General features: G+C 43.7%; 1 protein-coding gene across 1 annotated transcript; it reads left to right on the top strand.

Moving 5' to 3' along the window:
- Window positions 1-6435: 6435 nt before the first annotated feature.
- KIF20A (kinesin family member 20A) lies at window positions 6436-13683 on the top strand (the record flags this gene model as incomplete). Its single annotated transcript, XM_079703630.1, has 18 exons — window positions 6436-6600; window positions 7763-7852; window positions 7955-8074; window positions 8653-8791; window positions 8895-9082; window positions 9169-9298; window positions 9478-9672; window positions 9785-9896; window positions 10006-10074; window positions 10294-10437; window positions 10579-10744; window positions 10855-11019; window positions 11149-11288; window positions 11425-11527; window positions 11840-12038; window positions 12284-12375; window positions 12600-12737; window positions 13366-13683. 18 exons carry the CDS (start codon window positions 6436-6438, stop codon window positions 13681-13683), a joined length of 2673 nt encoding a protein of 890 aa, XP_079559756.1.
- Window positions 13684-14462: the final 779 nt, after the last annotated feature.

Genomic DNA, 14462 nt, shown 5'->3' with positions numbered 1-14462 from the left:
GATTAAAAGGGTAGGACCTGGTCACACTGGTCAGAATGGCCATCGTTAAAAAGTCTACAAATAATAAATGTTGGAGACGGTGTGGAGAAAAAGAGAACCCTCTAACACTGTTGGTGGGAATGTAAATTAGTGTGGCCACTGAAGAAAACAGCACAGAGATTCCTCAAAAAACAAAAAATAAAACTACCATATGATCCAGCAATCCCACTACAGAGCATATATCCAGATAAAACTATAATTTGAAAAGATACATGCAACCCTATGTTCACAGCAGCACTATTTACAATAGCCAAGCTAAGACATGGAAACAACCTAAATATCCATCAACAAGTGAATGGATAAAGAAGATATTCACAGATATAGAGAACAGATTTGTGGTTACCAAGGAGAAGGGGGTGTGGGGGAGGAAAGGATGGGGAGTTTGGGATTAGCAGATGCAAACTATTATATACAGGATGGATAAACAACAAGGTGCTTTTGTATAGCACAGGGAACAATATTCAACACCCTGTGATAAACCATAATGGAAAAGAATATGAAAAAGAATATATGTATGTATAACTGAATCACTTTGCTGTACAGCAGAAATTAACACAACATTGTAAGTCAACTATACTTCAATAAAATTAAAAAAAGAAATAAACATAAGAACAAATAAATAAGATACTTAAAGACCAAAAAGAAAAAAGGCAGGACCTGGAAGGGAACCCACTTCACATCTCAAAAAGTGCTCTAAAAGAACGCTTACTTGGGAACTTACTTTTTGAGAGAACCAGTCTGGAGGGCGGCCAGGTTCTGCAAAGGGCTTGATTGCTCTGCTAACTGATACCCTACAAAATTAGAAAAGCCTTATCACATATCAAATTGAAAAAAAAAGAGAGAAGGTATACTTAGAGTTCAAGGTTTAGAGTACAAACTTTGGAGTAAAAAATTGTCACTGGGAAATATTCTGGAATATGTGACTATGGAAAATGACACAGCTACTGAAAAGTCATTTTAGAGGGAAAGTGTCATTGCTAAACAGTTTTCCTACATGATGTATTTCCTGAGTGAAGTGAAGCTACTAGGACCTAGTAAAGTATCATTTCTGTTCATTTGGGAAAATATTTTTATGTTGATCTTGGTTCTTTCAGAAAACATCTGTCATTTGGGAAGCAATCTGTAAAATATTCCAGCCCCCCAAAAGTTATCTTTTGATCTATTAATACAGCTCTTAGGAATATAAGAAAATAACAAAAGAAGCAAGCACCAGGAAGAAAGCACCATGTAGACTTGACCAGACTGATGAACAGTTAGGTTTTTCCTAAATGCCTGCAAGAGGATATTTAACTTATGGCACTTCACCTCTACAAAATATTAAACAACCCATAAAAATAACTATGAAATATAATATATATGGTGATACAGAATGTATTTATAACATAATATTAACTGAAAAAAGGTGACAATTTTCTGCTATGATGGACTCATATGACTTTTTAAAAAGTTACAGGTATAAAGACAAAGGAAGAAATAGGCAAAAATGAAAATAGACTGAAATGGCTTGATGCAAGAGCATGAAGGGGCTTCAGCTGTGTCTATTTCTTTTTTTTTTTTTTTTTTTTTTTGCTGTACGCGGGCCTCTCACTGTTGTGCCCCCCCCCCCGCCCCCGTTGCGGAGCACAGGCTCCAGACGCGCAGGCTCAGCGGCCATGGCTCACGGGCCCAGCCGCTCCGCGGCACGTGGGATCTTCCCGGACTGGGGCACGAACCCATTTCCCTGCATCGGCAGGCGGACTCTCAACCACTGCGCCACCAGGGAAGCCCCAACTGTGTCTATTTCTTTAAAAAGATCTGAAGGAAACATGACAAAATATTAAGATTTCTTAAATCCAGGTACCAGATACATGGGCATTCTGTATGACTCTCCCTACTTTTCTATGTGGCTGAAGTATTTCACAACTTTAAAAACAAAAAAGTTTTAAATTTTGTGTTGGGATAATGGTTTCAGAGTTTTTTCTTTTATAAAAAATTTACTTTGGGTTTCCCTGGTGGCGCAGTGGTTGAGAGTCCGCCTGCCGATGCAGGGGACACGGGTTCGTGCCCCAGTCCGGGAAGATCCCGCATGCCGCGGAGCGGCTGGGCCCGTGAGCCATGGCCGCTGAGCCTGCGCGTCCAGAGCCTGTGCTCCGCAACGGGAGAGGCCACAACAGTGAGAGGCCCGTGTACCGCAAAAAAAAAAAAAAAAAAAGAGTTCAGTTTATATTTGAGTTATATTTAAGTTCAATCTGAGATTTACCAAATTAGTGTGCTTCGTTTTGTCACAGGATTTACCAGCTCGAGAACAGTTGCTACCTGGAAGATCCTGGTTTCATCTTTGAAAACTTATTTGAAAAACACATAAAATTGTATAAGTGCTAAGTGTGACCAGCAATGGTGCTTTGGTAAACTCATTTGGTTAAAGTAGTAGAGATATACCATACAAATGCAAATTTGTATATTAAGTAATCTGAACACTTAAGACAATTAAAAGGTGTCCTTAGATCCTGAGGGAAAAAAGGGGGGAAAAAAAGGACTAATGTTAAAAATGAAAGCGTATGTCCTGGTAGCAAAAAAGACTGGAAACCACACACAGTCCTATTTTCTGGTACTTAAAAGAAATACTGAGTGCTAAGACAATTCAATAGGGAAAGAATAATCTTTTCAACAAATACTGAGTCCTGGGACAGTTGCATACCTACATGCAAAAGAGACTCCTGCCTTACAACCTACAAAAAAATTAACTCAGAATGGATCAAAGACCTAAATGTGGAGAGTTGAAAGCTGTTAGAAGAAAATATAGATGTAAACAGCTTCTTAGCTATGACACCAAAAGCACAAGCAACAGAAGAAAAAATAAACTCATATCGAAACTAAAAACTTTTGTGCTGTAGACAATACCAACAGGTATCAACAATACCAAAGAAAGGCAACACACAAAACAGGAGAAATATTTGCAAATCATCTATCTAACAAGGGATTTGTGTCCAGAATATATAAAGAATTCTTTAAACTCAATAATAAAATGAAAAATAATCCAAGGGATCTGAGCAGACATTTTTACAAAAAAGACATACAAATGGCCAATAAGAACATGAAAACATGCTCAACAACACTACTGGTCATCAGGGAAATGCAAATCAAAACCACAATGAGATACCATTTCATACTCATTAATACAGCTACAACGAAAAAAGACAACAATAAATGTCAAGCATGCAGAGAAATTGGGGCCCTCATTTATTGCTGGTGGGAATGTAAAACAGTGGGGCCACTTTCTAATTTGGCAGTTCCTCAAAAAGTTGAATAGAGAATTACAATCTGATCTAGCGATTCCACTCTTCCAAGACAACTGGAAACATGTCTGCACAAAATCTTGTACACAAATGTTCATAGCAGCATTAATTATAATAGTCAGAAAAATGGAAACAACCCAAATGTTCATCAACTGACAAATGGTAAACAAAATGTGGCATACCCACACAAGGGACTATTATTTAATCAAAACAAGGAATAAAGGGGACTTCTCTGGTGGTCCAGTGGCTAAGAATCTGCCTTCCAATGCAGGGGACGAGGGTTTGATCCCTGGTCAGGGAACTAAGATCCCATGTGCTGCGGGGGAACTAAGCCCTCGCGCCACAACGAAAGATCCCGCATGCTGCAACTAAGACCTAATGCAGCCAAATAATGTTAAAAAAAAAAAAAAAAAAAAACACAAGGAATAAAGTACTGATACATACTCCAACATGAATGAACCTTGAAAGCACTATGCTAAGTGAAAGAAGCCAGTCACAGACAACCACAAACTATATGATTCTATCTACATGAAATGTCCAAAATAAGTTATCTATAGAGAGACAAAGTAGATGAGTGGTTGGTGGGGAATGGGGAGGGGAGATGTTAGAGAGGTAAAGAGGAGACTGGAGAATAACTGCTAAGGGATAAGAGGCTTCTTTCAGGGATATTTAAAATGTTCTAAAATTAGACTCTAGTGACGGTCTTACAATTCCAAATATACTAAATTCTGTGAATATACTGGGTTAATTTTATGGTATGTGAACTATATCTCAATAAAGCTGTTAAAAAACAAATGCTGCTTAAAGGTTAACTGTTGGAATCCACCGGTATATAAAAAAAATACCCGACAGTTTCTAATACCCAAGAAAGCAGACATCCTAGATACCTTACCAATTTTGATCTCCACTCCTCATAACGGAAGACGCTAAACACAGCTTCTCTCGGATGGACCATGGCTCTGTAGGGCCAGTACTCAGCAGCTTATGTTCTGAAAGGAGAGAAGACTTGGAGACAACCACTGAGACACTAATTCTAAGCCCCAAAGGGAAGACTAAAAGCCTAACACAAAACATCCCAACCTGTAAGGACAAAGTGAGCCACTATCACCAAATCTTGATTTTCACCTCTTTAGTAAACACCACCACTAGGGTGATGCCTATTCATTGCATGAGAACTGCACTGAGTATATGGCAAAACTTTTCTTCAAATGCCATGGTTACTATATGTTCAAAAAAAAAAAAAAGTCATTAATTTATCGCAGTTCTCCCCAAAGACCCAGTTTTAAGAATGCTTTATTCCAGGGACTTCCCTGGCGGTCCAGTGGTTAAGACTCTGCACTTCCACTGCAGGAGACACGGGTTGGATCCCTGATGGGGGGAACCAAGACCCTGCATACCCCGCGGCGCAGCCAAACAAGAATGCTTTATTCCAATTTGGACGCAAGGGCTATTTCCCAGGATTCCGAGCGGCCAACCCCCACACCCTACCCCGCACTGCCCCACCTCCTTCTTAGCATAAACTTGTTTACTTCTCTCAGGAACACCCACTCCCCTTTAGCTGTTGGGCCTAAAAGAACTTTTCACTCCGTGAAACAGGGGGAAATGGCTGAGATGCACGAAATGCAATTTTCCCCCAGTGGCAGAAAAAGCTCACGGTTAAGATACCCCATTTCTCTGTGAGTACAGGCCTCACAAACGTTCGTCAGAAAACGACTCTTTGAGACGCCGGCCATTCCATATAGCTGTTGTGTGGACAACATGTCTGCCCACACGCCCGAGCCTCTGCGGCACCTTTTTTCCTCTCACTCTGCGGAGCTCCCAAACATACAAGGACTCCCTGAGGTGCTTCTCTCAAAACTCCGCGGCCTTACTGAAACACAAGACTCTACGCTTCTAGGCCCCCAACCGTTGGCCTTCACAACGCCGGTCGAGCGCCAGGTCTTTGACGGCCCTGGGCCCTCAGGCAATTCATTGCTCCTACTCTTTAAAAGTGTGACAGAAATCTGTTGCCTGGCCTTAGCTCTACAAACACCTTCCACACAAGAGCAGCCCAATTACTTACTGCCCGTTCCTGCCGCCATCTTGGCCCCGAACTCTCCAACCCCGGAAGGAAGACCGTCTGGTAGGGCTAAATCCCGCGGGATTCTGGGAAATCGAGTTCCGGTGTTTGTTCGCGGTGCGTCGTGGGAAATGTAGTCCCCCACCCTCCCACCCCCCCCAACACCCCCAGGATGAACAAGCGCCCTAAACTAGGTCTCTTGTGAGAGGATGGCGACTGAAGCCTAAAGAATGCTTTTAGGCTTCTTAGAAAAGAAATGCCTAGGGTTCAAGAAAACTGATAAACCGGAGTTCCAGTGGGCCCAACTCCAAACTCCGACAGTTGGTAACCCGTCCAGCATTAGAGCAGAGAGGTCAAGCCGTAGCGGTTTTCCGGTCTCGCCCCCCCCCCTTGCGCCGATTGGTAGGTGCAGATTTCGCTATCTGATTCGCCGAACGAAAGCAGCGCGTAGTTTAAAACGTTGTATCAGTAACAAAGGTGCACCTCGTGGGCGGAGTTGTGCTCTCAGGCTGGGAAAGTCCAGGTTCGGCCGCGGAGTGAGAGTGAGCCGGTACCGTAGGAGAAGTGTGGCGTCTTCGGGTGAGTGTGCGGCTGTGCTTGAGCCCAGCTGGGGTACTTGCTTTTGCCCTGGAGGATTCGGCTTTCAGAAAGCGGAACTGCCGCCATCCCTTTTTTTCTTAATACCACTGTCCTCACTGTGGGCCTGGGAGGCGAGGTTGGAGCAGGAGCCTAGGGCTACTGACACCGCCTCCACGACACCGTTGAGCGAGGCACCCTACTTGGAGCGTGGCCTTATGCTTTCGGAGCCGGATATCTGTTCATTCCTGTTCGCGGTCCGAAATGCTGCCTCAGATTGGATTAAATGATTAACTCTTTCTCTCATTCCCTTCCCCTTTGCTGGTAGTTTAAGGGAAAAAGGAGTAAGAATTCAGGCAGCGAGACTAGATTGTCCTGGGGCCAGGGAATTGTTTCTTACCCAGAATTTGCTGCCCCCTTTATCCCTTAAGGTTCTCCTCTCTACCCACTCTTGTCTCTTTTTAGACCTAAACTGCCCCTGCTGAAATGTCGCAAGGGATCCTTTCTCCACCAGCCGGCTTGCTGTCGGATGAGGAGGTCGTAGTCTCCCCCATGTTTGAGTCCACAGCTGCAGATTTGGGATCTGTGGTACGCAAGGACCTGCTGTCAGACTGCTCTGTCATCTCCACCTCCCTGGAAGACAAGCAGCAGGTAAAGGAGTTGAAGAGTGGCTTGGGGACAGAAAGTGATATCCTCAGCCTACTAGTTGTCCATTCAGAGTAGCATGATGTAAAAAATCCAGCAATCCTAGGGTTTGAGGGATCAACTCAAAATTAAGAGCATGACAAGTAAAGAATGTACAGTTGTGTGTCCATAAGAAAACTATTAATTGCATTGCATTAATGAAACATCCTCAAATGCATACTCTCAGTTAATCCTATGAGGGAAGGCAATTGTTGTGTCTACTTCACTATGAGTCCCAGACATTTTAAATAATTTGCACAAGGTCATATTGCCATTATGTAGGTGGAATGTACATTCAGGTTTTAATATCAACCACAGCTTCCATTTAAGGAGCCTTTCTTTCTGCTGAGCTGAGGTTTCTCAGCTGCAGCATTATTGATGTTTGGGGCCAGATAATTCTTTGTTATACGGGGCCGTCCTGTGCGTTGTAAGACGTTTAGCAGCATTCCTGGCCTCTACCCACTAGATGTCAGTAGCTGCTTACCATTTGTGACAACCAGGAAACCTGTCCTGACATTACTAAATGTCCCTTGAAAGGGAAATGGCCATGGTTGAGAAGAACTCTACTCAGAAGTCTCCCCTTTTGTAGAAGTTTCATGAGAGCAGGAGCCTTGTTAATGTTCTTCACTGTGGACTACCAGAGCTCTTAGAATTTCTGGGCCAAAGTAGACAGATCTCTAAATATCTGTTGAATGAACGTGGTGGGTGCTATTATTGACCCCACTGAGGAAACTGAGGTGAAAAGAATTTAAAGAACTTGTTCAAGATCTCATAGTTACTAAATGATGAAATTGGGACTCAAATTCAGGTATGTCTGCCTCCAAGGTGCTTAACTGCTGTCTTTTGCTATATCACACACTGATCTTCATACCAGTCAACTAGTTCTGACTCAGATAATCTGTGGTAAGCCAAGTTTTCAGGATAGTGAAGAGACAAGGAAGGGTGATTAAGTACTGAAAACTCCATGTGGGTTGGAATGATTATGGAACCCAAGTAATGGCACAGAGTCATTTGAGGTGGAATAGAGGTAGTGTTAGCATGATTCCCAGGAAATATGCTATATTTTCCCATCTGCTCAGAAGTAACTGTTGAGATTAATCTGTGATATTGGCCTGGAATTCTGCCACAGGTTCCATCTGAAGATAGTACAGAGAAGGTGAAAGTATACCTGAGGGTCAGGCCCTTGTTATCTTCAGAGTTAGAACGACAGGAGGATCAGGTAAGTTTCTGAGGAGGGAGGATTCAAGGTGGAATGATACAGTACAGTAGAGGTTCCCAGGAGTGTTTCCTTCTGTGACAACTGTGTTTTCCCCCTTCTCAGGGTTGTGTCCGTATTGAGAATATAGAGACCCTTGCCCTACAGGCACCCAAGGACTCTTTTGCCCAGAAGAGCAACGAGCGAGGAATTGGACAGGCCACCCACAGATTCACCTTTTCCCAGGTACGGAGTTACTGACATGTGAACAAGGGACCAACACTTAAGGGCAACTTTATTCCCTCTTTAGAAGGAAAGCTTTTTACTTGACTGTGACTCCTTATATATTCATGTCTACAATCTGGGAGACGCTTGTTATGTGCTAGTCAGTGTGTCGAGTACTTTATGTGCATTAATTCCCAACAACTCTATTGTTATTATTATCATCATTGTCCCTAATTTCCTGGTAAGGATACTGTGGCTCGGTGAGTATAATGTTGCTGAAGCCATGTAGCTAGTCATTGGTGGAGTTAGGACTTGAGTCTAGATCCATCTATTTCCCAAGCCCATGCTTGTGAACATTATGTTGTTCCATTTTGTGTGCAGCATTGGACTTAGTGGATAGCATTCCATAAGTATTTGTTGATTTGGATGAAAAATGGACTGGCAGAGAGTATTTAGGCAGCAGCTGGCAGCAATGCAGGAAGAAGTTGCTTGAGTAGTCTCCAGAGCCAGCCACCCAGGAAGGGATGTATCTGCTGGCTCTGCACAGAGAAAAGTGGGAGACGAAGGATGGGCCTCTGAGAAATTGGGTGTGTCTCTAGATCTTTGGGCCAGAAGTGGGCCAGGAATCTTTCTTCAACCTGACTGTGAAGGAGATGGTCAAGGATGTACTTAAAGGACAGAACTGGCTCATCTATACATATGGAGTCACCAACTCAGGGAAAACCCACACAATTCAAGGTGAGTAATAGGCCTCACAGAACTGCTGACTGTCTTTGCCTTTTGATGCTCTGAGTTGGGGAACAGCACTTACTACAGCTGTCCACCTTTCACATGCCTCCAGGTACCATCAAGGATGGTGGGATCCTGCCCCGGTCCCTGGCTCTGATTTTCAATAGTCTCCAAGGCCAACTTCATCCAACACCTGATCTGAAGCCTGTGCTCTTCAATGAGGTAATGTGGCTAGACAGCAAGCAGATCCGGCAGGAGGAATTGAAGAAACTGGCCCTGATAAATGGAGGCCTCCAAGAGGTAAAGTGTTGGTGTTCACAGAGGCAGGGATGGGGGACAAAGTCTCCAGAAAGTTTTGTGCTTATCTTATCCCTGGACCCCTCCAGGAGGAGCTGTCCACCTCCTTAAAGAAGAATGTCTACATTGAAAGTCGGATGGGTACCAGCACCAGCTTTGACAGTGGCATTGCTGGGCTCTCCTCCACCAGTCAGTTTACCAGCAGTAGCCAGCTGGATGGTATGTACCATGACTGGGCTCTGTGCCAAGTAACAGTAGGAATGTATTCTCTACTCCCAAAAACTTCCAGGGGTACAGACCAGAGGTTGCAACCTGAGCTCCACCTTCTGAGGCCCCTGCAGGCCAAAAGGGAGATGGACTACTCGAGTTGATGCTCTGTACATTGGCTTCTTCCCCAGAAACGAGTCACCAATGGGCACAGCCAGACACTGCCCCAGTAAGTGTCCCTGCAGATATTCGCTTCTCCATCTGGATCTCCTTTTTTGAGATCTACAATGAACTGCTTTATGACCTGTTAGAACCACACAGCCAGCAGCGCAAGAGGCAGACACTGCGGCTGTGTGAGGATCAGAATGGCAATCCCTACGTGAAAGGTATGGGAAAGCAGGGAGGCTAGCATGAACCCTGGAGGGGACCTTGGGAGAGACTAGGAAAAGAGTTAGGTGCTCCCCTCTTATGTATGCCCTTCTTTCCTTGGCCTCTCAGATCTCAATTGGATTCATGTTCAGGATGCTGAGGAGGCCTGGAAACTCCTGAAAGTGGGTCGTAAAAACCAGAGCTTTGCCAGCACCCACCTGAACCAGAACTCCAGCCGCAGGTTAGTGGGTTATGAGTCAGCCTTTCTTTCACTGTGTTCCAAGAAACATTAGTCCTCCACCTGGTCATAGAAGATATGCAGTGACTTTTCTCTCTTTCTTAACTTCCAGTCATAGCATCTTCTCAGTCCGGATCCTGCACCTTCAGGGGGAAGGGGATATAATCCCCAAGATTAGCGAGTAAGTTTTTCCATTTAGAAATTTGGGTTCTTGGCCATAAATGGTAATTGGGGGAGGGGACGAGAGCGGTCCTCAGGGGAATGACTTCCGTTAGATTCATGCTCTCCTTCCTTGGGTACAGAGATTCTTCATGGGTCCTCCCCTCCCTAAAACTATACAAAGGGCTAGAAAGCTCATAACATGTGGGGTCCTTATGTTAGATCCTGTCCATCATTCAAGGTTATCACTCTGTGATCTGGCTGGCTCGGAGCGCTGCAAAGATCAAAAGAGTGGTGAGCGCCTGAAGGAAGCAGGAAACATTAACACTTCTCTGCACACCTTGGGCCGCTGTATTACTGCCCTGCGCCAAAACCAGCAGAACCGGTAAGCTTTTCACTGCAAGCCAGGATGGCCTGGAGCTCTGCAGTTTGCTAAGAGACTTCCCGGTCATCACTGGGGCTAGTGCTAGGATACCCCCAAGGGCTGGAGTTCTGCTCACAGCTCTATTCTCTGATTCCCTGCCAGGTCAAAGCAGAACCTGGTTCCCTTCCGTGACAGCAAATTGACTCGAGTGTTCCAAGGCTTCTTCACAGGCCGAGGCCGCTCCTGCATGATTGTCAATGTGAATCCCTGTGCATCTACCTATGATGAGACCCTTCATGTGGCCAAGTTCTCAGCCATTACTAGCCAGGTGAGAAGCTATAGGTGTGATGACTGTGCTCACTTTGGGCTGGTACCTGTACTTAAGGAAGCTACTAGGGACTAGAAATGGATTCAGTTAAGATTTCTCCCCCTCACTAGCTTGTGCATGCTCCACCTGTGCAACTGGGATTCCCATCGCTACATTCATTCATCAAGGAACACAGTCTGCGGGCATCTCCCAGCTTAGAGACTGGAGCTAAAACAGACCCAGGCCTTGATGATGATATTGAAAATGAAGTTGACATCTCCACATATGGCAAGGAGGTGAGAATGCAAGAAAGCTTTGGTGCAGCAGTTTGATGGCTATACATTTTCCATGCTACCTTCCAGGTGGGCCTGTGCCTTTTTAGGGCATGGGCTTCTAGTGACCTCTGACCTATGTTTCCCTCCTAGGAGCTTCTACAGGTGGTGGGAGCCATGAAAGCACTGCTTTTGAAAGAACGGCAGGAAAAGTTGAGGCTGGAGATGCAGCTCCGTGATGAAATTTGCAATGAGATGGTGGAGCAAATGCAACAACGGGAACAGTGGTGCAGGTACCAGCTGAGTAACCCCTCTTGTTCTGTCACCTAGACCTAAGGGTGGGAAGCAGAGGCTAGGATGGAGTAGTGCCTCAAGATCTGCTCTCCAAGCTCACTCAGAATCTTCACTCACTTCTCTCTTCTCTGACAGTGAACATTTGGACACCCAAAAGGAACTACTAGAGGAAATGTATGAAGAGAAACTAACGATCCTCAAGGAATCACTGACAAGTTTTTACCAAGAAGAACTTCAGGTGAGTTGCCCTGAACCAGTCCCAACTAGCTGCTCAGATTCCCGTCGCCAGCTTGCCTGAGATAAACATTATATAAACTCTCATAGGGGTAGGAATATGTAATTCACCTTTCTATAGTCTCCTTAGTGCTTTGTACGTGTCAGTCTATGTTTAATTAATTGATTAAGAGTTTGGCCAGGAAATGGTGTAAGTGCTAACAAACAGGATTTTGAGGCCCATGTATCAGGGACATTTTTGTTCATTGTTCAGTCATCTATTCCTGTAGGATTTGTCTGACTCTGAATGGAATTGTGCTCTCTGCTTCCTTCTTAGGAGCGGGATGAGAAGATTGAAGAGCTAGAAGCTCTCTTGAAGGAAACCAGACAGCAGCCAGTGGCCCATCAACAATCAGGGTCTGAACTGTCCCTACGGCGGTCACAAAGGTTGGCGGGTTCTGCCTCCACCCAGCAGCTCCAGGAGATTAAAGCTAAACTGGAACAATGCAAAGCAGAGCTAAGCTCCACCACTGAAGGTGAGGAAGGAGACAGGGCCAGGAAGCATAACAGTTTCAGGGAAGAGCTGTTCTTCAAACTTGGGCCTTCTGGTGCCAGCTCCAACATAATTTCCTCAACTCCAAGCTACATCCCCCTGACCTTTCATCCTAGGATGCACATAGCATCACTTGTTATGTTTGCTGCAAGCTACTGTTAATTCAGTTAAGGAGATAAGTCCAAGGCTAGAAAGCCTACACATGTAAGGTTATTGTTTCCTTCTCAGAGCTGCAGAAATATCAGAAAATGTTGGAACCACCACCCTCAGCCAAGCCCTTCATCGTTGATGTGGACAAGAAGTTAGAGGAGGGCCAGAAGGTAATTACCTTTCTCTGTTACCAAAGCTCTCACCTAAGGCAATTTCCAACACTATATCCCTGGTTCATATGAGGACAAGATGTTTTCTCTGCAGTCCTAGAGAATGGCTACTTCATTCAAATGACTAGCCTTTCTAGTTTTACTTCTCTTCAAATGGTTCTCCGACTCCTCCAGATCACTGGTTGATCTTGGCCACAATTTGGTTCCTACTCCTCCTTTTTCAGAATATAAGGCTAATGCGGACAGAGCTTCAGAAACTTGGTGAGTCTCTCCAGTCAGCAGAAAGAGCCTGTTGCCACAGCACTGGAGCAGGAAAACTTCGCCAAGCCTTGGCCACATGTGATGACATCTTAATCAAACAGGTTAGGGAAGCCTATATACCACTTTCTCCCATCAGCCCACTTCAGAGTATACATGAGAAAGAGAAAGGTAAAGACTTTTAGGCTAATCTTATAGTGAGGGGAGTTTCTCTTCCTTGCAAAATAACCATTCACTAAGTACAAGGCATTATGTTAAGTAATTTGTAGGCTTTTTCTGTTATAACAACCCTAGAGAGGTAGATACTATCATATTTAATCCAAGATGCTTAGATTATAAGAAACAATTAATTGTAAGATAAAACACTAACAATTAAGCTATGACACTGTCATCAGTAAATGCATCCTGATTCCAGATGTATTCAAATGTAAAAAAAAAAAAAAATCCTAGGCTAATTTGATACCTAGGAACCTGAGGCTCTTGGAGGTTAAGTAAAATCATTCAAGCTCATACCACCTGACGTGTTAGAAAAGGTCCTTCTATTCAGTGCTATTTGTTTGGGTCTTAAAGAAAATACCCTCCTATTCAGTTAAAAGCTCTGAGCATAAAGAGTTAATCTTTGTAAAAAGCAGTTTTAGTAACTAGTAGTGGATAGTGTGTATTACCTTGCCCTCCTGTTTCTCTAATAGATTAGACAGAAATGTTTTCTATAACTTTGTTGATCTTCCTTAGGATCAGACGCTGGCTGAGCTGCAGAATAACATGATGCTAGTAAAACTGGACCTTCGGAAGAAGGCAGCATGCATCGCGGAGCAGTATCATACTGTGCTGAAACTCCAAGGCCAGGCTTCTACCAAAAAGCGCCTCGGTGCCAACCAGGAAAACCAGCAACCAAACCAACAGCCCCCAGGGAAGAAACCATTTCTTCGTAACTTACTTCCCCGAACACCCACCTGCCAAAGCTCAACAGACTACAGCCCTTATGCCCGGATCCTGCGCTCACGGTGCTCCCCTTTACTCAAATCTGGGCCTTTTGGAAAAAAATACTAAGGTTGTGAGAAGGAGAGAGCATTGCCCTGAGGTGGGTCAGCTGCTCAGCTTAAGAAATAGGTCTCTTTAAAGCTTTACTATATATATATACCTGGAACTCTATCCAGAATGCAATATTCAGACACTAGTTTTTCTCCCTTTTGTAATATAATCACCTATGTAATCTTACACTTTTTTTACTTATATGGTTTCTATGCACACAAAAGTTATATTAAAATAAAGATATTGTTCACATTTTAAATTTGAATTCTAAATTTAGCATAATCATTGAATTATAAAAGGGGCAGAAAATTTGAAAATCAAGTATCATTTGGGCCCCTGGGAACTTTGCACAGGAATGGCAGTGCAGACCAGCAACTGGTGCACAGCTAACCCAAGAAAGCTTGGTAAGAAATTAATTCAAGGGACATTAGATATTCTAAACCTTCCTTAATATAAAATGAAGTGTCACCAATAAAGATGTTAAAAAAACCAAAAACCAAAAAAACAAAAACAGGTTAATTAACTAAATGATTAAAAGGTTAATAAAAAAGTTATTCATAAAAAAATAAAATAAAATAAAATGAAGTGTCATACATTAGGAGATGAATGGGTAACAAACTTGTTTTGGAACAAAAATAAAGGAAGCCTGGGCCCTGAGCTCAGAATAACCCATAGCATCTACTGTACAAATTCATTACAGCAGGCATTATAGTCATAGCATATTACCTCCTACTGAATACACAAGCACAGGCCTGAAACTCTCCCAAGAGCATAGTAAGAATGATTACTTTTACCTT

This window comes from Hyperoodon ampullatus (genome assembly GCF_949752795.1).
Source record: "Hyperoodon ampullatus genome assembly, chromosome: 4".
Taxonomy (NCBI): Eukaryota; Metazoa; Chordata; class Mammalia; order Artiodactyla; family Ziphiidae; genus Hyperoodon; species Hyperoodon ampullatus.
The sequence above is the reverse complement of the archived record's forward strand: the minus strand, read 5'-3'. Positions and strand labels throughout refer to the sequence as shown.